This window comes from Staurois parvus, unplaced genomic scaffold, assembly GCF_062004578.1.
Source record: "Staurois parvus isolate SC_StPar_1 unplaced genomic scaffold, SC_StPar_1.0 ptg000671l, whole genome shotgun sequence".
Lineage (NCBI taxonomy): Eukaryota > Metazoa > Chordata > Amphibia > Anura > Ranidae > Staurois > Staurois parvus.
The window spans coordinates 4,513,713-4,540,853 of record NW_028318467.1 but is presented as its reverse complement, the minus strand read 5'-3'; the positions used below and the strand labels follow the sequence as shown (position 1 = coordinate 4,540,853).

The 27,141-nt window shown below is 42.9% G+C and overlaps 1 protein-coding gene across 1 annotated transcript in view; it reads left to right on the top strand.

Moving 5' to 3' along the window:
• ROBO3 (roundabout guidance receptor 3) overlaps nucleotides 1-27,141 on the top strand; it is a 207,191-nt gene that overhangs the window by 130,440 nt on the left and 49,610 nt on the right. Inside the window, exons 4-9 of the mRNA XM_089652131.1 lie at nucleotides 13-133; nucleotides 613-751; nucleotides 1,810-1,937; nucleotides 10,679-10,803; nucleotides 17,719-17,890; nucleotides 24,491-24,696. Coding sequence (XP_089508257.1) covers nucleotides 13-133; nucleotides 613-751; nucleotides 1,810-1,937; nucleotides 10,679-10,803; nucleotides 17,719-17,890; nucleotides 24,491-24,696 — 891 coding nt within the window. The remainder of the gene's footprint in view (nucleotides 1-12; nucleotides 134-612; nucleotides 752-1,809; nucleotides 1,938-10,678; nucleotides 10,804-17,718; nucleotides 17,891-24,490; nucleotides 24,697-27,141) is intronic.

Genomic DNA, 27,141 nt, shown 5'->3' with positions numbered 1-27,141 from the left:
TTTGTTCGATAGATCCGAGGCGGAAAGCTGATGATCTCCAACACTAGGAAAGCAGACGCCGGAATGTATGTGTGTGTAGCCACTAACATGGTGGGGGAACGTGACAGCGAGCCGGCCCAGCTGGTGGTCTTTGGTAAGTTAGATGAGCCGTTCAATCTGTGATGTCCGATATTTCACTATCCGCAAATAATTGGTACTGATAGAAAACATTAGGAGGAGAAATGGAGAGTAATCATCCTCAGACAACAAACCCACCAGAGCCCATTCCAGCTTCTTTCAGCAACAAATGAGAAAATTTCTGTGCTTTGTTTAAAGAAAAACTCCCTTTTAGACCTGTTTAGATCTCTAAATGCAAAATATTATAAATATAGTATCTAAATCAGACAGGATTGCTGGTATGCAATAGGAGAAATCTCCCAATGGTGACATCTGTCACTTTGGAGAGATTTCCTCTGACCTCCTGTTAGTGTCTCCAGAATGGCAAGTGGAATTGGAAGGGAAATGCTCCTGTAAGTCACAGACAGAGGTTCCTTGCCAAAATGTTTGTCAGGATACACTTTGAATATGTCATTATTCTTCATATTTCTTCACCTGTCTCATTTTTTGATTCAGAACGACCCACATTCATCAGACGACCCATAAATCAAGTAGTCTTGGCTGATGACATTGTGGATTTTCACTGTGAGGTACAGGGTGACCCAGTGCCCACTGCCCGCTGGCGCAAGGAAGAAGGAGAACTGCCCCGTGGAAGGTAAGATGATCAAATTCCAAACTATTGTTCTGCCATCTTCCAGTTTGAGAGACCATATTCCTTATAGGCCGGCCAGTTGTGTAAGCTCCATTTAACTACCTTTCAGCTTGTCTCTTTGCCAGTTATCCCATAAACATGTGAAGTCTGCTGTACTAGGTATGCATGATTTTAGACTTGGGAGAAGGGAGGAATGGCCAACAATCATGTCTTTTCTTGAGGGACAGTCGGACAGCAATCAGACAAAACCTTCAATGCTACCTTATTGATCCTCTGCTCTCCAAAACTGATCGGTCAGCTGAACAGTCTGGTGGTGAAGCCCATACAGAATGTTGCTGTATTGGGAAAGTATCTTTTTGTGTCTGTTGTCTGGAGGAGCTTCACCTGAGACCACCAGCCGTTCTGTGGAATTTCTGGGCAGGAAGCTGGCTGTATGCCCAAAAAACGGTTTCCTCGGCAAGACCACAAGTTTATCTCTGCTATCTTTAGTTCTAAAAAAGTCCTGAAACTTTTATGTTTATGTCTGGAAATGTGCATATGAGATGACTGTCTCCTTGGGCATTAGGGCCCTCTATGGACACCTCCAGCTGACCTGGAGGAATTTTTCCAGCTCAGTACTAGGGTCCCCAAATTAAATTGGATTTTAAGGATGATTTCCTGCTTTTCCATCCTTCCCTCCCCATCATAAACATGCATGCAGAAGGGGTTAGGGATTGGATGGGGGTGGGGAGGTGGGTGGTATATAGGGAGGGGGGGGTGGGAAAGGGATGAAACGATAAATGTTTCGATAATATGCTAAGGTTTTAATGAGTATGTTTGTATAACTTGTTTATCTGAAAAATTAATAATTAAATTTAAAAAAAAATAAACATGCATGCTCCAACAGTCCAGTTCTTCATGTTTGTTGAAAGCTGTCCTAGTGGTCACTTGCATGTCTATAGGACGTAGTCATTTGCGCTTTCCAGAGCTTCATATTAACCCTCTCTGCCTAAACACTCAGGATATAATAATATCAACAACCTTTGGATCACACCGCAAATGCTGCCTTACTGAATTTACAGGTATGAGATCCGTAGTGACAACACCCTGCGCATCTCCCGGGTGACCTCGGAGGACGAAGGAACGTACACCTGTATTGCAGAAAACAGTGTTGGCAAATCCGAAGTGTCTGGCTCCCTCGGCGTTCATGGTAAGTCCTTGTTCCTTTGTTGTTTTCTTACATTTGGTCCATTTTCTGTTTTATAGCAGCCTGCAATCAGTACAGAAGGATCATGCATTGTGGAATAATTGACTATCGCTAAACATGTTTATATAATTGTGATGTTGGTGTATCCTGTATTGTACAAAAAAACATGATCAATGTCACTTATTGTCAATTGGTGTAAATGTGCTGATTTGTCACACATAGACATTGGAAGGCAGCTGTGTGGTTGTAGGCCAGCGTTTCAGCATGGAGTCAGTGACCTCTTTCGCAACAATGGCACTGGCTCCTTGTGATTTGATGTGCTGGATATTGCCTAGGGCAGCCATGCGAAGCTGGTGTGTTTTGGGTCATACATGGCCCTCTTGCAGCCAGCGTAAGAATTTAATGTCAAAACGCAGAAACTAAGCAGGTCAGAAAATGTATGTGGTACAAAAGCATAAATTACCAAATATTAAAGCTGAACTCCAGACATATGCATTTAAAAGCCGCACATTAATGCAGTTTTGTGTTCATTAATACGTCATTCACTTTATTTTTTTAAATGCATATAGTGTACGTTTCTGAATTTAGCCTAGTATCCGTCACTTGCAGTCCCTGTACAGCGGAGCTCAGATAGGGAGAGGCAACACAAGGAGCCAATCAGGTGCGCTGCAGTGCGCAGAGTATGCTGATAGAAGGAGATAGGTGATTGATAAGATAGATGAGCCCATCACTTTGTTGACTCTCCTTTCAGGCTTGGTTCACACCTATATGGTTTGCTTTTGATCCGTTTCTAAAGTGCTTTTTGCAGTGTGTTTTGCGGTTTTTGCGCACACTTTTTTTATGCATTTTGCTTGCTTTCTTTATGCTTTTTTTTTGGTCAATTTGTTGGGCAGATTAAAAAATGCAAAACATAAGAAAAACACCAAAAGCTGCACTACATGCTTTTCTGCAGCGTCTCCATTGAAGTCTATGGAACCAAAAACACACCGTTTATGCACGATTATTAGCACCGCACATAAAAAAAAAAAAGCATAAATGTGAATGTGTCTCAATAGGAAACAATGCGAAAGGGACTGTAGTGTGTTTCTGCAAAAAGCACCAAGAACACATAGGTGAAAACCAGGCCTCAGTGTCCAGTCCCAAGGTGGGGAGGGACATGACCTGCTTAAATACAGCAAAGAAAACCAGCCCTACCAGTCAGGACTGTGCTGTGTGGCGTAGCTGTGTAAATCTCAGGACAGGGTGAACAGAAATACAATTGCTTTGGTAGGTAAATCCCCAAATATGAATTTTATGTGTGTATTCAGCTGTTTGTCTTGAGTTCTGCTTTAACGTTTCGTATATATTCTTGGTTATCGTGAAGTGCTATAATTTGCTTGCATTCAGGCACGTATTTCTTTCAGTACAACTAATTACTGCTTCCACTGTGAATGAGAGACAAGTCCACTTGAGTCACGGATCAAATGTCATGTCAATATTCATGTCTTGTATTCACGTTGTCATTTTACAACATTTCAATTCAAACACACTCATCCCATCCTTATTTTTTTTGTTTCATATTTTTGTCAACATCGTTGCAGTTGGCCCATTCTGTAAGTATCCATTTCACCTCATTGCATGCATGCTGGGGCATGGGTCTGATTGCTGGATGATACCTTTTGGCTTTCTATAGGGTTTTCTTGCATGTTTTGTTTTCCAGTGTAATTTCCTTTGAAGAGAAGTTGTTACAAAAACTGCCTTCTTCCAGCATGTTGAGTTGATTCCCTTTCATTTTAAAAATGAGCAAATATGGCTGCCCTCGCATATTTCAATTGTTAAAAAGTGCACATAGAAATAAGTTTCTTTATACCTCTTAATTGACAACATTGCATTAAGCAGACTGCATTCATTTGTTCGGAACCCTGGATAATACATTTGATAGGTTATAATCATACACCCTTAAAGTCTATACTATGCAGTGACACATATTGCCAGTAACCCTTATGATCCATTTATATTCATTCTATACAGATTCATATAATAAAGCCTGCACTTGAGCCCATGTAAAGTTGTGATATGACTTTAGGCCTTGATGAAGAGGTTCCCCAAAACGCGTTGGCTGTTTTACATGCGAACCATTATAGTGGTTTGGATTAACATTTGGTCTGGCACTCCTCTCAATTGTAAGTCACCTTGTGGGTACCCACTGAAGGGGAGCACTGTATCATGCGAGCCACCTCACCAGAGCCAAATAATGAGGTTTCCTTCACTGTTTTGGACAAATACGTGTTGGAATCCCAATGCCTCTTAAGCCGGCCATATATGAATCAAATCTCAGCCGGTTCAGCAGGGACCAGATGAGATTGGATCTTTCTATGGGAAGGCTGGATGTACTGAAGTCGAGCATTGGATTTTGCATGGGATCACACAATAGCTCAGGAGGGAATACCCCATCATCAGGGAGTGTGTTAATGGGGGAATCAAAGGCTTTTCTTTCCTGCCATCTGTGGTTGCAGGAAAGAAAATTGCATCATCTATGGCAGAGGTCTTCAAACTTTTAAAACAAAGGGCCAATTTATTGCCCTTCAAATTTTAGGAGGGCCAGACTGTGGCCAGTGGGAGTAGAAAATGCCCTGGCATCAGTGGGAGTAAACAGTGCCATAGGCTTGGTGGTCAGTGGGAGTAAATAAATTACATCATTGGGAGGAATAGTGCCCTATAATTGGTGTCAGTGGGAGGAATAGTGCCCCGAGGGCTGGATAAAGGCAAGGAAAGGGCTACAGCCGTCCCACGGGCTACAGTTTGGGGATCCCTGATCTATGGCTTGCTTTGGGTGCCTCCCTTGGGAAACTACAAACATTAGATCATGGTTATCCAGCATCTAACAATGCATGCCTGATACAATTAGTGCTAATTACTTCTCATGTATCGTTTGCCCAGCTCTGAAGAGAAGCACTACAAGCCTCAACACAAAACAAACTTCTAGAGAGACTTGGCACGCTATGCCTTTATTTCTGTTTTACTGAAGAATCTCATGTTTAGATATAATGTATCCTCACAGCTGCAGAGAAGGTTTATTTTCGACCTTCTGTAATGATAACCTGCTCCTATATTGGCCCCCTCCAAACTGATGTCCAATCAGATAAGAAATGGCAGGGATGGAAGGTCATACTGGCGCCTCTGTTTGGCTCTTGAACAATCCCTTCCATTGTCCTCTAGATCAGTGGTGGGCAACCTTTTTTTTCAACTGAGCCAAATCTCGCCAAAACCATGATTGAAATTTATTTTGAGAGCCACATTTTTAAAACTGAAAATACATCTCCCATATAGTAATTCATCCCCCATAGTAATTCATCCCCCATATAGTAATTCATCCCCCATAGTGTAATTCATCCCCCATAGTGTAATTCATCCCCCATAGTAATTCATCCCCCATATAGTAATTCATCCCCCATATAGTAATTCATCCCCCATATAGTAATTCATCCCCCATAGTAATTCATCCCCCATATAGTAATTCATCCCCCATAGCAATTCATCCCCCGTATAGTATTTCATCCCTCGTATAGTATTTCATCCCCCGTATAGTATTTCATCCCCCGTATAGTATTTCATCCCCCATATAGTATTTCATCCCTCATATAGTATTTCATCCCCCATATAGTAATTCATCCCTCATATAGTATTTCATCCCTCATATAGTATTTCATCCCCCCATATAGTATTTCATCCCTCATATAGTATTTCATCCCCCCATATAGTATTTCATCCCTCATATAGTATTTCATCCCTCATATAGTAATTCATCCCTCATATAGTATTTCATCCCCCCATATAGTAATTCATCCCTCATATAGTATTTCATCCCCCCATATAGTATTTCATCCCCCCATATAGTATTTCATCCCTCATATAGTAATTCATCCCTCATATAGTATTTCATCCCCCCATATAGTATTTCATCCCCCCATATAGTATTTCATCCCCCCATATAGTATTTCATCCCTCATATAGTATTTCATCCCTCATATAGTATTTCATCCCTCATATAGTATTTCATCCCCCATATAGTATTTCATCCCCCCATATAGTATTTCATCCCCTCATATAGTATTTCATCCCTCATATAGTATTTCATCCCTCATACAGTAATTCATCCCTCATATAGTAATTCATCCCCCATATAGTATTTCATCCCTCATATAGTATTTCATCCCCCCATATAGTATTTCATCCCTCATATAGTAATTCATCCCCCCATATAGTATTTCATCCCCCCATATAGTATTTCATCCCCCCATATAGTATTTCATCCCTCATATAGTAATTCATCCCTGATATAGTAATTCATCCCCCATATAGTATTTCATCCCCCCATATAGTATTTCATCCCTCATAAAGTAATTCATCCCTCATATAGTATTTCATCCCCCACAGTACTATTCCCCCCCCCCCCCCTTCTAGTAAGCCAAGTCCCCCGTGTCAATTCACTTACCTTTTGCGTTCCTCTCGCTGTCTTCCCGCGCCGTTCGGGTCTTCAGGGCGGACTGTGAGAGGAGCCTAGCTCCCCTCCCCTCACGTTCGGCACGCTGCCCCGCCTACACACATCCTGACAGCCACATCCGCAAGCCGGATTAAAAGGTCCGCGCGGACTTTTGGGGCTGCCAACCGAGAGGAGGCAGGGGAGCGGCCGACCGAGAGGAGGGAGGGGAGCAGGCGCCCGGCACACAGAAGAGCCGCATTAGACTGGGTAAAGAGCCGCATGTGGCTCGCGAGCCGCGGCTTGCCGACCACTGCTCTAGATGATATGACACCCTGCACAGTCCACCCATATGACAAATCTGGCCATCACCATAGAGGCCTTGTAGACTGACCACCTTTCCCATCAAGAAGTCATGGGTTCCTGTCTTAGCATGAGCAGTGTAAAGCCCCGTATACATGTTCAGAATACTGGACAAATGATCATCCCTTTTTGTTTTTTGTTTTTTTGCATGCTAGTCTCAAACGAAAATAAAGAGGTTACTAAAGTTCCAAAAAAAAAAAAAAATTTGGAAGAGATGTAATGTATTTGTATTGTATTTTCAGACGAAAACTGTACTGGTTAAACGAAAATCGTATGATCTGGGATTGTACGTCAAAAATGTTCGTGCTTGTCCCTTGTAGTAATTTCGGATGATTGCTGCGTACTAACGATCAGATTATCGTACGATGGGTTGAAATTGCAATTTTTGTGTGATTTTCTGACCTTAGTCATGCGATGGTGACATCAGCTCACTGGTCTGTTCAATGATCATTTGATGGAAGAGCTGACCATCATTTTAACAATGCAGACCTGAGTTTATTGTATCACTAATGATAAAGACAGACCAGATGGTGAGGTACACTAAATTGTAAGTTGCACTAATGGGCATGCATTGAGGGAAAAATGTAGTCCTGTTGCATTTGTGTGCAATGTAACTCCAGAAATGCATAACGTGCTTCAATGTTGTCTATCAAAAAAAAAAAACAATCAGTGTTTTGACCTCTGATATGGCCTGTACAGTGAAAATGCATTTAAACAGTTGAATGCTGCACAGTTCATTAAAAATGCATGGCAACATGTTTTAACACGTCGGTGTACATTTTTGTATGCCTTGTGAACAAGCCTTTAAAGGGTTAATAGATGGGATTGGGTACATTTAGGTCATATCCCAACCTTGTCCCACAGCTAATAAGCAGCTAATTTCCTGTCTAGCCCTTATCAGCTAAAGAGCTGGGGCCCTGACCTCATGTCTAGGGTCCCTTTCATCTCTGAGCCCTGACTAAAGTGGCAAGGAAGCTCATGCCATTTTCCTGATGTTCCTGACCACTTTAAAGGATCGGTTCTTCCAAAAGTCATATCCTCACTTTGTGTAGAAAGTATGCTGGTCCTGCACTTGGAAATTCTGCTGCTTTCAGTCAGCAATCCACCACCAAGATTTTGTGGTTTTATTACAAATTACAAAAATTGAGATGGAAGGTGATTTAACATGTCAGAGAATAGAACTGAAGTGGTTTCAATTTCTACTACAAATTGCCACAAAATTGTCTAAGGCTACTGGTAGACGTCCAGCTTCTCTCCAGCAATGAGGGACAGGGAGGCGCTCCACCCGCCCCGTACCAGGACCCACCTTGATACTTATGCCATGGAGACAGCGAAGTGCACACACTACTTCTGGGAAATACTTCCAGATCTGGTTCTGATCCTCCATTCTTCTATGTCTGTCACTCTTCCTATATGATAGCAATCACATCCAACTGCCTAAAATTGCCATTACCCCTGTACAGTAGAGGAAAAGCTAGCTGATCATTGAACCTTGCTTAAAATTGGCTCTTTTATCACACTGTTTATCAGCAACCTGTCAAAGGCATTCTGAGCCCCTTCACCCTAAGCCTTGTTTTAATGTAACATCGGAAATGCACCTTTTCTTTAATGTGCATTATGGTGTGCCACAGTGTGGGTGTGTAGCATGCTACTGAAAAAGTGCATTTAATTGTTCCTATTGACCCATTAATATAATGAGTGACCTTCTTGGTCAAAAGGAAGGCAGCTCTTTATACTACCAGAAGGTGTTGCAGCTGATTTGTTGGAGCAGTCCAGGACTTGCTGAAAGTAGGGCTAGGAGATATAAGTGAAGAGCCTACATTGTAGGAAAGTGCCTCTATAGTAACGACGGGTTTACCTCCCACCACCTAACAGATTCTTATATGAAGGCATTCAGTTTGAGTGTCTGGGTCTGTCACAGCTAAGTCTTCTCTGCTCTATATTTTGTATAGATATAACAGGGAGACTGGGCACACTCCTAAGTAGATAGTAGCATACTTAGATAGATCCCAGGAGAAGGCATCATGGTCAGATGAAAAAATCTCAAGAGAAGGCATCATGGTCAGAGGAAAGATCTCAAGTGATTGCAGAAGAAAGATCTCAAGAGATTGTAGCATGGTCAGAAGAAAGATCTCAAGAGACTGTAGCATGATCAGGAGAAAGATCTCAAGTGATTGCAGAACAAAGATCTCAAGAAATGGCAGTATGATTGGAAGATAGATCTTATGAGATGGTGGTGTTGTCAAAGTAGAGATCTCAAGAAATGCCATTATGGTCAGAACACAGATCTCAATAGATTGCAGTAGAAGAAAGATCTCAGGAGATGACAACATGGTCAAAAGAGAGATCTGAAGAGATGTCGGCATGGTCAGAAGAAAGATCTCAAGAGATGGCAGTATTTTCAGAGGCTAGATCCCATGAGATGGCAGCATGGCATAAGAAAGATAGACTCCACAAAATTAAAATATCACTTCCACACAGGGGCGGACTGACCATTTGGAAACTCGGGCACTGCCCGAGGGCCCGGGGTCAGTAGGGGGCCCCATGAGATGCCCCTGGTACCTTTTTCATAGGCTTTTTTGAGTTTGGGCAAGGACACAGGGGCCCCATGATCCCCTATTGCCCGGGGGCCCCATGAGTTGTCAGTCCGCCCCTGCTTCCACATCCGCATTTAACAAACCAATTCACAAGAACTCTTTGGCATCACAGAGGCATAGCAAGTGCCCACCTTTCTGTAAATTTACCAGGGATCTTCATCCTCCTGGACTTTTCCTTTAATACTATAATCTAAATCTGCCGTAACAGCTAAAGTGTCCAGACGAACACTTTAAATAAATGACTGAATGTGAAAGAAACACGTCTACATGTAGCCGTGTTTACTGCAGCGCAGAGCCTTGAGCGGGATGCTTTTATGAATATTTAAAGCGCTGTCTTTTAACACGGACCTTCTGGGAGCCCTTTACTGTGGTGGAGGCGAAACTGAGCTCATATCCTTGTAAATAAGTACTAGTAATTAGCGGGCGCGATCTGCTTCACAACAAACGCTAGAAATGGGAATTCAGATTTACAGCCGAAATGTCCAGCAATTGTTTTATGTGTAATGCAGTAACAGTCTGGAATATTAAAGAGTTACTAGAGAAGCAACCACTGAGGCTGACCGTACAATAACCAGAGGTGGAGGCGTTAGGCTGCAGCCATGAGAGCTTTTCCTGCCCACCTGGCCCATCCAACGCTACTTTCTTCCAATGGCTGAAAAGTTTAGTGTTTCCCATTGGCAGAGAGATGCTGTGATTGGTTCAGTAAGGGACTTGCAAGCTGCAATTCAACAAATCACTTGCATACAAACAGCTCTTGTGTATCCATAACCCTACTGCCAACGAATCAGGACTGAGATTATGTAATATTATATATATATCTGGTAAAATTATCATAACTGTGCAGGACTATTTGAGTGATTTACGTGTCCTCAGGGGCAGGATGTATTTGCATACAGACCATCCTAGGAAACCGGTATTACATGAAAGGGGTGGGCCAAGGACAGTCAGGCTGGGGAGGAAAGTGCCAGATGATGCAGGACGTTCCTCAGCAGGAAATGAGGTGGGCTCTCTCTGGCTTGCTGAAGCTTCTAATGCACTTTGTGAGAAGCTCACAGTGTGCAGTGTAATCAAAGTTAGCAATTTCAGTCCAGGAGAGGAACCTGTACATCTGTACAAGACTGAAGGGAAGGCTGGAGTTCAGCTGTAAGACAGAATATTCTGATTTCTGTGTAAGCCCCCAGTTATGAACGGTTCTCTTAATTTTGTGGTGGTAATTAGGCAATAGTGAGCTTTTAGAGGTGGGAAAAGCATCAATGGCCAATATTTTAGCATGCTTAATTCTTATTTAGTCTGAATTATCTAATCTAATGCTTGTTACATTCCAGTTCCGCCCCAGCTGGTGACCCGTCCACGAGACCAAATTGTCGTCCAGGGCCGCACCGTGACCTTCCAGTGTGAGACCAAAGGGAACCCTCCACCCGCTGTGTTCTGGCAGAAAGAAGGGAGCCAGGTAAGCGTGATGACGTACTCTATGGTAGCCGATCAAAAATGAGTTTACATTAAACTTTCTCTAATCTTTGAAGACAAATGGAAACATTTGAATTGGTTGTTTCTGGCAGGATCGACGTGTATTTTTTTTCTTTTTTTTTGCTTTTGTCAAACAGATATGACAAAACTCTTTCAATTGCAAATTTAACAGACCAAAAGGGAGTAAATACGAGACATTCATTGTTGGACTTTACAATCACTTTAGGGCTCATTCACACCAGAAGCATCGTGTTTCCCAACATAGTCCTAAAGTAAGAGCAAGGCAAGTTTCTTAGCTTCACATAAATGTGCTGCATTGGTGTTCGCTAAAAAAAATAACAGGACATATTGAATTTTTTCGCAGTGTTGGGAGATGCGGGGGGGAGAAAAAAGCAAGCATTGCAATGCATTTAAAGATACGTTGCAGCGCGTGTTTGTACGCATTGTGTGAAGAATGTACGCATGCTCTGTGGTGTGAACAGTCCCTAAAGAGGAACTTGGTTTTGCCTAAATAAAAATCCCTAACTCTTGTCTCTGTTTTACAATTTAAAAAAACATACTTGCTAGACCAGTGGTCTCCAAACCGCGGCTCATGGGCCGGATGCAGCCCACTGATAGGAGACGCTATTCCTCCCGCTGATAGGAGACGCTATTCCTCCCGCTGATAGGAGACGCTATTCCTCCCGCTGATAGGAGACGCTACTCCTCCCGCTGATAGGAGACGCTACTCCTCCCGCTGATAGGAGACGCTACTCCTCCCGCTGATAGGAGACGCTACTCCTCCCGCTGATAGGAGACGCTATTCCTCCCACTGCTACGAGACGCTATTCCTCCCACTGCTACGCGACGCTATTCCTCCCACTGCTACGCGACGCTATTCCTCCCACTGCTACGAGACGCTATTCCTCCCACTGCTACGAGACGCTATTCCTCCCACTGCTACGAGACGCTATTCCTCCCACTGCTACGAGACGCTATTCCTCCCACTGCTACGAGACGCTATTCCGCCCACTGCTACGAGACGCTATTCCTCCCACTGATAGGAGACGCTATTCTTCCCACTGATAGGAGACGCTATTCCTCCCACTGATAGGAGACGCTATTCCTCCCACTGATAGGAGACGCTATTCCTCCCACTGATAGGAGACGCTATTCCTCCCACTGCTACGAGACGCCATTCCTCCCACTGATAGGAGACGCCATTCCTCCCACTGCTACGAGACACTATTCCTCCCACTGCTAGGAGACACTATTCCTCCCACTGATAGGAGACACTATTCCTCCCACTGACACCAACAATGGGACAGATTTCCTACCACTGGGACTAAAAATGGGGCATTGCTTACTCCCACTGACACCAGGACAATTTCTACCCCCACTAGCCACAGTCCGGCTCCCCATAGTCTGAAGGACACTAAACTGGCTCTTTGTTTGCAAACTTTGGAGAGCCCTGTACTAGACCATACAGCCTAGCATTATCTTGCTTGAAGTAAAAGGTACCCCTTCGCCCCTCTTCTCCCACACCGCCATCTTTGAGATCCGGCACATGTGCAGACACATCGTCTCTGTTGGTCTACAGGCCTGCACTAGCATGACACCTTGCAAATGGCTCCTGGGACGGCTAAGTCACACACTGCAGAGAATTAGCAGAGACCCCATGCCATGTCTGCCCATGCAGGAGGGGCTGTGGCATCATCCTGGCCTGGGCCAGTATTTAGGAAGCAAAAAAATGTAAAAAGTTTTTATTTTCAAATAAACTTTTTTTTTTCTTTTATTTGCTAATGTGTAAGAGGGGGTGGCAGTAGAAAGCACCATGGAAACATTGGGAAAGTTCCTCTTTAATGCTGCCATCGTCTGTCATTTTATGTATTTTAGGCAGCACTGATTTCATTCATTCCTGGCCAGTGGCCATCCAGGAATGTCGTTTTGTCTCAGCACCCTTTGTAGACTGCTGACATCATCGTATATTTTGGCTCTCATCAGGACTGGGAGGTTGTGTTTGGGTCAGGTCAGAGATTAACCACCCAAGAAGTGGTTGGATTGAAGTGTTTACAGAGGGAATGTGACCCACTGTGCCATCTCTACTAGAGGAGGGGATGTGCTCAGAGCTGAGTTTACCCACCAGGTGAAACTTTAACCAGCGGGGTGATAATAGTGGCTGCAGATGGAACAGCTAAGAGAGAAATCGGAGAGTTGCAAATATCAGTTGGCATCATTGTATACTGAAAGTAAACAGTTGACTCTGGACATTTTCCAGCATGCTGTTTAAATTTTATTAACTTTTGGTCCAAAGGAAAATGCCATGCTATGGAGACAACAGGCCTTAAAAGTGTATCAAAAGCCAAAACTGATTGGGACTAGTGTTTTAACTAATATTCCACAAGTGAGTAAGCTAGATCTAATACGGATTGTTTCAGTAACTCAGTTTCACTTTTTTTTTTCAGTTTTTTAGCGTAACACATTAAGCACAATACAATAAAAATTCCCCAGTGAAAGATTTGTTAAAATTCTTACCCCAGCTCTTGTACTTTACAACTTTTCAATGCTGCTGGCTCCTGCTCTCTTAGTGCTACTTCTCTGAATTTCTGGTCTTTATAGGAAAGAGTTTACAGTGAACAGCACAGCCTCCAGCTGAAGGGAGGAGCAGGGGAGTGCTTTACCATCCTAGGCTATGAAGCTGTGTGTTTCTATGGATGCTCGCAGTGTATGGAGACACAACTCTAGTTCCTGCATTCAAGGGTGGCTCCATAGGATGCTGCAAGAGAAAGGAGCCACCCTAAAACAGGAAACCAGAGACGGCAGTCATGACACCAGCTTAAAGTGAACATAGGCAAGGATTAAAATATCATATACAAAAACATGCACCGCTAGAGTGAATGGACCTATCTCATGATACGGAGTGACCACTTAATGAGATATAAACGCAGCTACCATAATAGTCTTAAGCAACCAATATTATAACATTCTCATAGTTAAGAAGGTGTAAATGGTGATAAAGGTGTCAAAGTAAATCTATCATAGGAGTGACGTAAATCTGTGACATCTGTGGTAGGAAATGTGGCTGTAGAATGCACTAACCAGATAGCGCAAATAAAAGCGCATTGGAGTAAAATGACCTACTCCTGGTCACTGGATCAGGGGACCTGCCGGAATGGTGGTCGTCTCTACTGTGGTCACCAGAGTCATCCGTGTCCTCTCCAGTTATGGAATTCCCAGGTATCCAGTGGAATAAACGCTCATATGGTGCAATATACACTTCCAAAGATGGCCTACCATGTGGGTAGTGGTTGTGGGTCAAGTAGCATCTCCCTAACGCGTTTCGTGGCAACTGCACGTGCAGTTGCCACGAAACGCGTTAGGGAGATGCTACTTGACCCACAACCACTACCCACATGGTCCACACCTTGACACGGGCGGCCATCTTTGGAAGTGTATATTGCACCATATGAGCGTTTATTCCACTGGATACCTGGGAATTCCATAACTGGAGAGGACACGGATGACTCTGGTGACCACAGTAGAGACGACCACCATTCCGGCAGGTCCCCTGATCCAGTGACCAGGAGTAGGTCATTTTACTCCAATGCGCTTTTATTTGCGCTATCTGGTTAGTGCATTCTACAGCCACATTTCCTACCACAGATGTCACAGATTTACGTCACTCCTATGATAGATTGACTTTGACACCTTTATCACCATTTACACCTTCTTAACTATGAGAATGTTATAATATTGGTTGCTTAAGACTATTATGGTAGCTGCGTTTATATCTCATTAAGTGGTCACTCCGTATCATGAGATAGGTCCCTTCACTCTAGCGCTGCATGTTTTTGTATATGATTGTCCACCACGAGGCGATTTGGAGGCTTGCCTTTCATGCCAGCTGCTTTTATATTTCGCTCTAAAACTGTCCAGCGCTCGTTATACTCCTTTTTCTATTTAAGGATTAAAATATGAAGAAGCTACATACTCAGTGATTTAAATCAGCTGCTGAAAATAATTAAAAAGCTGAGGATTTATTATCACTTAAAAGCTTTTAATGATTCCATGCCCTGATGACGGAATGTGCTGGTCCACAAGCATGTTGGCTGAACTTTCATTGTTTGGACTGAAAGTGTGGAAGAAACCCAAATATTGAGTTGCTCCCAGAACAGGAAATAAGGAAACATTCTCCTACAAGGAAACCTTAGAGGGGATTTCCCTTATATTGGAGTGCTTACTTCTCATTTCCTGTTGTCTCTACAAGACAGGAAGTGAAGGGAAATCTCCCCAATTGGAGACAGATGGAAAAAAAACAGAGGTTTTCAACTCTCCCTATTTTATCCAAAGGTATTCTTTTGACTTTTAGCAGAGGAAGCGTTGATGGCTCTCTGCAAGTTCAGGGCTCGCCGGATTTCTGGTAGATCTACAGCTATTTTTCTGCACTTATTTGTTTATTTATTTCAGGTACTTATATAGTTCTGTCAATTTACACAGCGCTTTATATATATATTGTACATTCACATCAGTTCCTAACCCTCAAGGGGTGTACAATCTAAGGTCCCTAACTCACATTCATACATACACATACTAGGGACAATTTAGACAAGCCAATTCACCTACCAGCATGTCTTTGGAGTGTGGGAGGAAACCTGAGTACCCAGAGGAAAGCCATGCAGGCACAGGGAGAACATGCAAACTCCAGTCAGGTGGTGTCTTGGTTGGGATTCGAACCAATGACCCTAGTACTGCCAGGCGGAAGTGCTAACAATTTAGCCACTGTGCTGCCCAATTTACAACCTTTTGTAAAGGATAAAACATGGAGAAATGTGTATGTATCGCTGAGATGTCCTAATATTTTTTTTTTTCCCAGTCATATACTTTATTAATGCTTGGTAATTAGATTTAAGATTTTGCTGATTGGTGGTATGTGCCCCTCCTCCACCTTCTGCCTGTGGCTCTTAATAAAAATAATGGAGTCTCCCATTACTGGGTCTTTTAGCAGAATAAATAAACAGAAAGAGAGTCCTATAAAGCAGAATTGGGGCCCTTTGAGGTCGGCAAGGAATGTACCTTTTATTATCTGATATTCTTAAGTAAACAGGCCGAATTACAGCCTCAGTGTTAAGTAAACCGCAGGTTGTGTATTCAGGAACAAAACACAAAGCATGGCTTGACCTGGCCATATCGTAAATTTGTAGCTCAGGGGCCGATGTGTCAAGGCTGCTGCTGTAATGAACATGGCTTTATTTTCTGTGTCAGCAAACAGAGCTGGCTGTGAGGTGGGGCGCTGAGGTCTTTTGTTCTGTCTGAACGCACTAAAATTGGTTCATGTTTGCTCCACACTACACTTAATGATTCCTGATGTTCATATAACCCATGATCCGATCTGCTTCAGCGATGGCAATCAGACCTCTGCACACATTTAACTGATTCAGAATTTAGTAGACATTCATTTCACAGAGCAAAATTTTGAAACAATAGCTGTGAAAACAAGGCCATCTCTCTGACCCACTTGACATAACTCTCAGAATAGACCTGTTACCCCAAAAAAAGCTGCTGCTATTAAATTCCTAATTGTGACCCATCCTGTAATTGCACTTTGCAACACCAAAACGCCAAAGATTGGGCTCCAGTCACTTTGGTCTTTTTGTAGTTTAGTTTCTAGAGAGAAAGTTGGTGGTACAAGATACCCAAAAAGGGCAAAAATATCCCAAGCCTGCTTATGTCTGCTACAAAAATGGATGATGGTCTTTTTTTTATAGTAGGTGTTAGAGGTTCGAGATTCTAAAGTAGCAGCCTTCCATCTGTAAAAACAATGTTGATAGTGGCTACCTAAATTCTTCAGTAGCTGCCTTCCAATAAATAATAAATTAAATAATAACATCTCTGGGTACCTCTGTTGGTGGCTCCGAATTCTACAGTAGAAGCCTTCCAATAGTAATTGGTCCTCTAGTGTAGTCCCGAGGCTGAGTAATGTGGTCTCTATGCCATGTCCATCCAGTTGCAGCTCCCCCTATACCCTCCTGGACATCATTCGACATAGCACACTCATCTGAAGATTCTCCAGCTGGTATCCATCTTCCTGATTCTCTAGGCCAGCTTAGATTTCTTTGGGCCTTGGCCCATGATCCTTCTCTACAGTGACGTCCTCTACAGGCAAAAAGCCTAGGAAAGAGGAACTCTTCTAGAAGGTTACTCCAAATATCTATCTTTTCCACTTGGCTCACATCACTGGAATAAAACCTTCTGTCATTAGCCATGGCAGAAAAACATTCATAATTCTTTACATTGTCACATCTCACACTAACTACTGGAGAAAACTCACAGCAGGCAGAAATAATCAATGTCCTGAGGTTAAGAGAAACCCAACAAACACAGAAAACAGAAACAAAGCTCTGGCTGACTACAGCTGACTACTGACTAGTTGCAAAAACACATGAAATATAACTGAGGATACTTCTGCAGTCCCTACAAGGGGATTTGTCTAAATATAGGAACTGGTAATTGGAAATGTACTGTATAGTTTTCTCTTCCTTTAAGCTACATAATGAAAATGAATGGTACTAATGTGTTTTAAATCATGTTCTATGTGTAATTGTAGACTGTAATAGCATCTTTCAATTAAAAAAAAGTGTCTTTTTAATATATGCCACATAGACCTTTAGTCTATAGAGCAGGGGTATCAAAGTGGCGGCCCTCCAGCTGTTGCGAAGCTACAATTTCCATCATGCCTCTGCCTTTGGGAGTCATGCTTGCAACTGTCAATCTTGCAATGCCTCATGGGACTTGTAGTTTGGCAACAACTGGAGGGCCGCCAGTTTGACACCCGTCCTATAGACCATACTGGCCTGTGTATCTACCGAAATATGGCAAAATGTTTGTAACAGCCAATGAGAATTTTGAATTTTGTTTTCAGATATTGCTCTTCCCCAGCCAGCCGCCACAGACCATTGGCCGATTTTCAGTATCACCCAGTGGTGAATTAACCATCATTGATGTCCAGACGGGGGACTCTGGATACTACATGTGTCAAGCCATCAGTGTAGCTGGGAGCATCCTAGCAAAAGCCCTCCTGGAAGTGGAAGATGGTAAGCGGATACAAAATATATTGTGTATTAGAAGTGTATTGTTAAAACCCATCTTAAAGCACAACTCTGGTAAATTAGAAAATGATCCGATGCAGTGGGGCGCACTGCAAAGTTTTAACTGCTCGTTTAGTCTAGGGGAGAGGAGAAGCTCTTTAACTTTCCTGATCCTTGGATCTCCTGGCAGGTTGCACTCCCCCACGCTCTGTTGGTGTTCTGTCCCTCTGTGCCATCTTGTCCGATGCAGGGCTTTGGACCTACTGTACATTGTCTTTATTGATGTCAGGATCTTAGACCGCTGAAGCATAGGTAAGAAGATACTGGTGGGACCAGTCTAGCAGTGCAGAGAATTGGGGAAGTAGATCTTTTTTTTGCATCCCCTAGATCTAAATGAACAATTAACCCCTGCAGTACAGAAACCCCCCCCACTGTAAGTGGTCATTTTTAATCTCATGGAGTTGGGCTCTAACTTTCAGTTTAAATTGGCTAAATACATTCCAGGTGCATTAAAAGATGCTCAATGTCTTACAATGAATTTCTTTCAAAAACAGGTATAGCCAAATGTCGAAACATCTGTTCCCTTCCTGCATGCTGCAGAGAAGGCCCTTTGCTCTCCATGTGGGAGCAGTGGTCTCTCTGCAGAGGTCTGACACCTTCTGCTGAGTCAGAGCAAGAGCTGTCCAATCAGCAGGGACCATGAGTTTTATGGAATGGAGAACTCTAGCTCAGACTCAGAGAGTGGACGCATGTCAGACTTCTGCAAAGAGACCAATGCATGTTTTCTCATTGCCCCTACAAAATAGCTGGAACTTGACTGATGGACTGGAAATGTTCACAAATGTAAGAAATGTGTTTTCGTATAAAAAAAAATCCCAATTTTGTATCCTTTTCAATAGCTTCTGAATAACATATACATTAAGAATGTAAGGTTGTCATGACAACCTTACATTGAAGCAGGTGTCTCCATCGCACATGTGTACGTCAACCCACAGAAGCCTTCTAAAATGAATGTGAATTGGATACACAACAGAATGTTTGGTGGTGTTTGCACTCTGCACAGATGAAGATGAAGAGTGGGACGTGGGACTCATCTGGTCTTCCAGAATGGAATGTTTTATTTAAAGATGGCTTTCTACTCCAAGGCAGATTTGCATTTCTATTATTGCAAAAGTGTTGACAGTGACGAGCCAGCGGGTGGGTAGAATGGAGCTGATTTCGTTGACAAGAGCAGAAGGAATGTTTTCACGTGGTGGCCATACTGTTTATCTAGGCCAAACTTAATAAGAATGCGGCCAGTCAATTTATTAGAAGCTAGTGACCTCACCGAGGCGTGAGCTGATCTGGTCAGTCCTTGGTGTTCATCGAAGCTGCCCATCTTCTTGATGGGTTTGTAAAGAGACACTAAAGTTGACTCTGCTTACATTTTGCCTTCCCTAAATTCCTCCTCTCTCCCTTCATCAACATGAATTTTAGACCCAGAAATGTCATCACTGAGTCTGTGCTTCTCTATGTAATGCAGGCAGATAATGGCTGGTGGGAGGGATGCTATACATAGCTTCCTAAAACCGTCACCATACCCTTCCTCATCACTCCTCTCAAGAGTCCTCAGCCCTGATGCAAGTAGTAGGCTGGGATTATGCAAATATCAGAACTCCTTGATGGGTGGATGTCAGTCTGGAGGAGTGGGCATTTGCATGCAGACCACCCTAGGGAATGCCTACATGTGATGCTGAGCCTCCATGATTGAAAGAACTGAAATCCAATGAATGAAAGAGGCAGGCTAGGGGCAGTCAGGCTGGGGCGGAAAGGCTTGATGATGTTGGACATCCTCCAGCCAGGAAATGAGGCGGGCTCTCTCTGACTGCCTGCCTCTTCTAATGTACATTATGAGAAGCTCGCAGTGTGCAGTGAATCAGAGTAAACCATTTCAATCCAGGAGAGAAGCCTTTAATCCTAAAAGGTAACCCAATACAGAACTCCCTGTATCTTGACCCCAGCCTGTTCGCTGACACCCCTTGCCATCCATACGTGAAGATGTCAGTCCCACACTGCAAAAAGATAACATTTGGAAAGAGAAAGCTCTACAGTTCTTCAGGTCAGAATTATTGGACCTGTAACTCACTGCGATTCATCTACAAGGCCCCATGTTATACAATGCCACCCTCCCCATTACATCTATAGAAAGAGCAGTACACGTGTCATATAACATCTCCCTCCTGGGCAAGCTATCGAATCTCCACTCTTGACACATACACACCCTCCCTTGTCCAATGAATGTTTTTGAAGTTCATTTAAAATGTATGTCTGCAAAGAGAAAATGTTTCTGTTTTGTGTTGACTCTGCAATTGTCGCTGTCCTCGGCCTGCGTCCACTCAATAAACCTATTATTCTGAGCGATCATTCAGTGTCAGGATGAGCTCCGAGCTATAGACTCGACCACATCTATTGATCCGCTCCTACGTCGGCGCCACACTGATTACACTGCAATTGTAACCGCCAGGCACATACAGCCAGCGAATGAGGCCGTGTACGTAATAGAAGAAGATAGAGCCACAGGTGAAAATTACACCGTCTAAGGCCAGACCGGCATTTTTATCCTCCAGAAAGTGCTTTTCATTTTCTTTTCACTGCCGGCAGAAAGTTTGCCATTTACTAAATTGAAGAGCTTGGGATAACGATGATGCTCAGTATCTCAATACTTTTGCTGGAAGTGCTTTTGGAGAACTAATGGGTCATTCTGTCTGTCAGACAATATATGAAATATGATATGGGGTCTGCTGTGTACATATATATTTATATGTGTGAGTGTATATATTTATATGTGTGTGTATATATTTATATGTGTGAGTGTATATATTTGCCGAGAACAAAATGATAACTAGTGCGATATTTTCAGTCACAGATCTTCAATAGTGCTATGGTGACCTGATTGATGGTGCCATGGACCTTTCGATAGATGTGGGTGCTAAAGTGACCTGATTGATGGTGCCATGGACCTTTCGATAGATGTGGGTGCTAAAGTGACCTGACAGATGGTGCCATAGACCTTCTATAGAGGCGGGTGCTATGGTAATCTGATGGATGGCACCATAGACCCTCAAAAGAGGCTATGGTGACTTGATTGATGGTGTTGTAGAACTTCATTAGAGACAGGTGCTATGATGACCTAACGGATTGCACCTTAGGCCTTCAGTAGAGACGTGCTGCAGTGACTTGACGAATGGCACCATAGACCTTTAGTAGAGGTGGGTGCTATGTTGACCTGATGGATGGTGACATAGACCTTCAGTAGAGACAGGTGCTGCAATGACTTGACGGATGGCACCAAAGACCTTCAATAGATGTGGGTGCTATGGTGACCTGATGGATGGCACCATGGACCCTCAATAGAGGCAGGTGCTGTGGTGATCTGATTGATGGTTCCATAGACCTTCAATAGAGATGGATGCTATGATTACTTTGACAGATGGTACCAAAGGCCTTTTAGTAGGGACAGGTGCTAAAGTGACTTGGTGCCATAGAGCTTCAGAAGGGGTGGGTACTATAGTGACCTAATGGATGGTGCCATAAGCCTTCAGCAGATGTGGACCTGACTGATACTGCCATAGATCTTCAGTAGAGGTGAGTGCTATGGTGACATGATGGATGTTGCTATAGACCTCCAATAGAGGTGGGTGCTATGGTGATCTAATGGATGGGGTTATAAACCTTCAATAGAGGCAGGTGTTATGGTGGCCTGATGGATGTCACCATAACAAGCTTAGTCAAAAATTAAAAATATCACCAGTACACCATTTGTAGCAAAACAGAGATCAGGTATTTATTTGCCACCACGATGCATGCAACCTTTCAGGGCCACTGAGGACCCCTTCCTCAGGTAGTGATACTGCCACCTAAGGAAGGGGTCCTCCATGCACGAACCGTCACAAACATCATGTAGTGGTTAATAAATGCCTTGTCTCTGTTTTGCTACAAATTGTTGAACTGGTGATATTTTTAATTTTGGTATATATGTGTCTGTTCACATAAGCAGCCTGTGATGACATACGGTATGTGAATAAATATAATTTACACCGGGGTGGAACCCTGACACCAGCTCAGGTGTCTGTTATAGCTGCAGGTTTGGATTGACCAGCGGGTGTAAATACAGTACAAGCCATACTAATCCACAAAACTGCCAGATCAGTTTATATTATCAGAAATAAAAAAAAAAATGCTGATGGTAAGCCGATCATAACACGTCTACATTTATTAAAATAATGTTTTCCAGACTTGAGTTTTAAGTCAGTGTGTAGCGCTGCACAGAATTTCCTCTTTGGGTGGCGGAGGATAATCAGGAAACAGTAACACTTTACAAATAACACCCAAGCTAAAAACGTGTAATACATATTCATATGGTGCCCCGCCACTACCATGTGAGTTGGCTGCTAATTCTACAAACCGATTTTGAGTCGACCTCCTAATTATCTTATATTTTCCCATTTCCAACTTAAAAGCAGATACGGAGCTAAAATCAAGCCGGGCCGAGTGTTTCCTTTGTAGCTGCAGTCATGTTTGGGAAAGTACTTAATTAATTATTGCTCTCCGAAGACCATATTATAAAGTGGCAAAGGAAGCGCCGATGAAAGGATAGTCTTTGTTCGCGGGCCGTTTGTTAAACCAACACTATTAACGGTTATTAGCTGGGAAGCCGGGCGTTCAGCATAATACTAACATTGTTGATCTAGTCATTAACATGGACATCTCCCCGACTTCTGACTGTTTTACATGGAATATTGGATGAGCCGCTATAGCCGGAGATTTGATGAACGATAATCTAGTCTTTCTGGTCAATCAAGTCACTCTTCGGAGAGTGATGTCGCTATGGAGAGGATAAGGTTGTATGAATGGCTGGAGGTTCAGGATACAAGATGTCCTTTGCCTGAAGAATTTTGTTAATCTAAAAAAAAATTTTTTTTTTTTTTTTTTTTAAATACAAATCTGCTATCCTTCTGCACCCGTCAATGCTCCTAGTTAATTGCCCAATTCCTCATGAACATTTATTCAGGGCACACCTCAGGGCACATACCTCAGTGATATTACTGCTCCTTATAAACACTATTTCAGGATACAATATGTCACCCTCCTATACCCCAGTGATGTCACTGCTGAACACAAATTCATTGTGGCAATATGACTACTCTCCTGTACCTTCGTGATGTCACTGCTCGTGGTCAATAAGCCGATTCCTCATGAACATTGAATCAGAATAACGTATAGCTCCCCTTATCTATCTCAGTGATATCACTGCTACAAGTATATTGATTGGCCAATACCTCGCAAACATTGGTTCAGAATAGAAAAGGACCACCCTCCCATACCTCCGTAATATCACACCTCCTAGTTTATCAATGGACTCATTCCTCGTGAATATTGCTTCAAAAAACAAAATGGCCACCTTCCATACTTTTGTGATCTCACTCCTACTATTTTATGGTTAGGCCAATCCCTCATGGACATTGGTTCAGAATACAAAAGGACCATGTTCCTTTTCCTCAGTGTTATCACCATCCTATATTATTGATGGGCTTATTCCATGTGAACAATGGTTTAAAATACAAAATGGCCACCTTCTTGTACATCACCGATATCACTCCTCTAGTTTATTAGGCCCCACAAGCATTGGCCTACATTTAAAAAAAAAAAAAAAAAAACATATTCCTTTTCCTCATTGACATTATTGATGGGCTTGCACCTCATCAGCATTGGTTCAGAGTAAAAAATGGCTGTCTTACTGTACCTCTGTGAAATCACTCTTCCTGGTCTATTGTTAGGCCGATTCCTTATAAACATTGGTTCACAGTACAAAAGGACCAGTTTTATTGATGGGCTTATTTCTCTTGCACAGAACACAAAATGGCCACCGTCCTGTACCTCAGTAATATCCCTGCTACTAGTTTATTGGTTGACCTCTCATGAACATTGGTTCAGAATACAAAAGGACCACCCTCTTCTACCTCATTGATATCACTACTGCTAGTTTAATGGACCAATTCCTCATGACCATGGATCCAGAATACAAAACCATTATTACAAAAACTCCTGTGCCCCAGTGACATAACTGTTCCTAGTTTATTGATGGGCCCTTACCTCATGAACATTGGTTCAGAATAACAGTTGCCTATCTTTCTGTACCTCAGTGATATCCATGCATCTAGTTTGATAGGTCGATTCTTCAAGAACATTGCTTTAGAATACAAAATGGCTGCCCTCCTGTACCCCAGTGATATCACTGCTCATAGTTTATTGATTGGCTTGTTCCTCGTGAACATTGGTTCAGAATACAAAATGGCCACTCTGCTGTACTACAGTGATATATCTGCTTCTTGTTAATCGAGGCTCATGAACGCTGGTTCAGAAAACAAAATGGCCACCCTCCTGTTCCACATTTTTACAACTGCTGTCGAATTAATACGCTGTGAGCCCATCATCTTTGGCTCAAAGGTCTTTATTTTGTGGTATTAATCAGATTTTTTTTCTTACTATTGTTTAACAGCTGGAAAGCAGTATACTAAAATATTGAATTTTCATCCCTAGACCATTAAAATATTTTTCTTTTAACAGCTACATCGGATCGTGTTCCACCGATAATCCGCAGAGGTCCATCCAATCAAACACTTGCGGTGGACTCTGTGGTAAAGATGCAGTGTCACGTGACCGGCAATCCTCTACCCAGCACCCACTGGCTGAAAGACGGGCAAAGGGTCGGTGGCAGTGACCCGAGGGTCAGTGTCCTGGACAACGGAACTTTACAGATCACCCACCTACAGGTTGGTCCCATCTGATCTGCTCGATATATAATATTGAGATTGCAGAAGTTCAATCAAGAATGCAGTGGTAAACTTTCAGAGGAAAGGAAAGCGTAGCCGGTACCAAAAACAACCAATCAGAAGATATCTTTCAGATTTCTAGTACATATAAAATATGACTTGTTGGTATGCGTGGCAGCAGTCATTAGGGATATCAATGTACAATCTACACGCACTGGTATTGTAAATGAGCGATCTTCTGCGGTCTGCTACCAGTCTACGATCAATAGAGGATTATTAGGTAGAACTTGTGATGTTCTGTCTGCTGCCTCTTGTAATGAGTTATGTCCTTTTCCATTTATGTAACACCAGCATTGTCTACAGTAATGTGTCCGGTCTGGACCTTTTCCTGTGTATTCAGAACATGTGATTGCCCTTTAACTATATCTAAACCCAAGAACGAAAATGTAATATACTGCATCTTTTTAGTTCTTAGATGTGGTGGCTCCATTAGTTTTTCTTTTCTAGGCCAAGTACAGAAAAAAATGCTGATTTGATTCTGCCAGAAATCCAGCATCCTTGTGACTTCCTGTAGACTAAAATCTCAAAATATGTTATCGGCCTTCCCAGCTACCATCTGTGAACTACAAAACCGTCTCGCTTCTACATAATGGAGATGAGTAGAGGAAGTCAATTATGTTCAAATCAGGAGGGCAAGCTAAGGTGACAACAGTACAGTGCAGTGAGCATTGTCACCCTAGGACCCTGATGTCCAAGCTGCAGTCCGAGGGCCAAATGCAGCTCTCTGGTTCTTTGTGTGGCCCTTAGATCTTAGCAGCCAGTAGTGGAAGCACTGAATTTATTTATTATTTATTTCAGGTACTTATATAGCGCTGTCAGTTTACACAGCACTTTACATATATATTGTACATTCACATCAGTCCCTAACCCTCAAGCAGCGTACAATCTAAGGTCCCAAACTCAAATTCATACATACACATACTAGGGCCAATTTAGACAGGATCCAATTAACCCACCATAATAACAACACATGCAGCGCTACAAATGGTTAATATAAAGTAACATATAAAGTAATAAGTGATGGGCTACTGGTGCTTAGTAGTGATTGATAAGTGTCCTCATAACATGATACAATAGTCCCAATAAGCCGTGCAAAAGTGGTTGACTCCGTGCTGAAAAGTGTCTAATATTATGCACTCACCAGAAAGCGCATAATATGCGCATTTGAGTTGTCAGACCACTCCTGGTCCCAGAAAGCTGAACCTGTGTGGATCATCTGGCAAGCTGTCACTCTGATGGGGATAACCTTTTCCTTGGCCAGCAGGGGGATTCCAGACATCCAGAGACCCTTAATAACACTGATCCAGGTTCCTCACCCAGGGCACTCATATGAGGTATCCACCAGGGTTGTAGTCTCCACCAAGTGCTTCCAGCTCTCCTGCCCCTCCTGCACCCCCAGGGTGCTGGAGGTGGAATAGCAGTAGCTATTACTGCAAGTCTGAAGACAGAGCCCTGGCAGGAGAGCTGGAAGCACTTGGTGGAGACTACAACGTGGTTGAGATTTGAACCAACGACCCTAGTACTGCCGGGTGAAAGTGCTAATCATTTAGCCACTGTGCTGCCCAAAAGAGCTACAATAGCAGTCTCTTGTAACCTGTTCCCACTCTTTGGCAGCCCGTACGAAAGAAAAAAGAAATCCATTCCCTCATCCATACATTCCATGTGGATGGGAAAATCACTCCCACTGTGCTATTGTATTCAGAATAAAATGATCAGGATTGTTTGGGAAAAACCCGACAGGCTGGTTGTAAACAAGTCGGTCAATAGATCGATTTGTGCACAAGCAGTTAACCCATACATGGATCGAAATTCGGCTGGTCCCTGCTGAACCATCCGGATTTTGATTCATGTATGGCCGGTTTTTCTCAGTGTTCCGCAGCATGTCTACAGTCTCCATCCACACCTGTATAGCATAGCCACAGTCTCCGACCATCTCTTATAGAATATCTTTTGTAGCATCACATATACTGAATAATAATTATGGCCCTTTAGTGTTATCAGGGGCCACATTTAGGGCTCCCATACTTAGTAAGTATGACCACTGTACTAGGACAGGAAAATTGTTACTGGCAGAATTGCACTAAAAAGAGTGGGAAAAAAAAAAAAACTAATGCAGCCACTTCATCTAAGGACTTGGGGTACATGTACACTGCAGCTGCTAAACTCATGTTTTGGAGCTGTTCAGCGTTTTTTTCAGCAGCCTTTGAACTCTCCCTAATATTTTCCTATGTGTCCTTGTACACATCTTCGTTTACAGGCAGTTGAGCTTACAGTTGTTTTTTTTTGAACGCAACAAACTTGCGTTGAGAAGTCGATTTTATCAGCGGTTTCAAACGCAAAACGCTTGTAAATGTGGCTAAGCGCAGCAATTCGCGTTTATAAGCG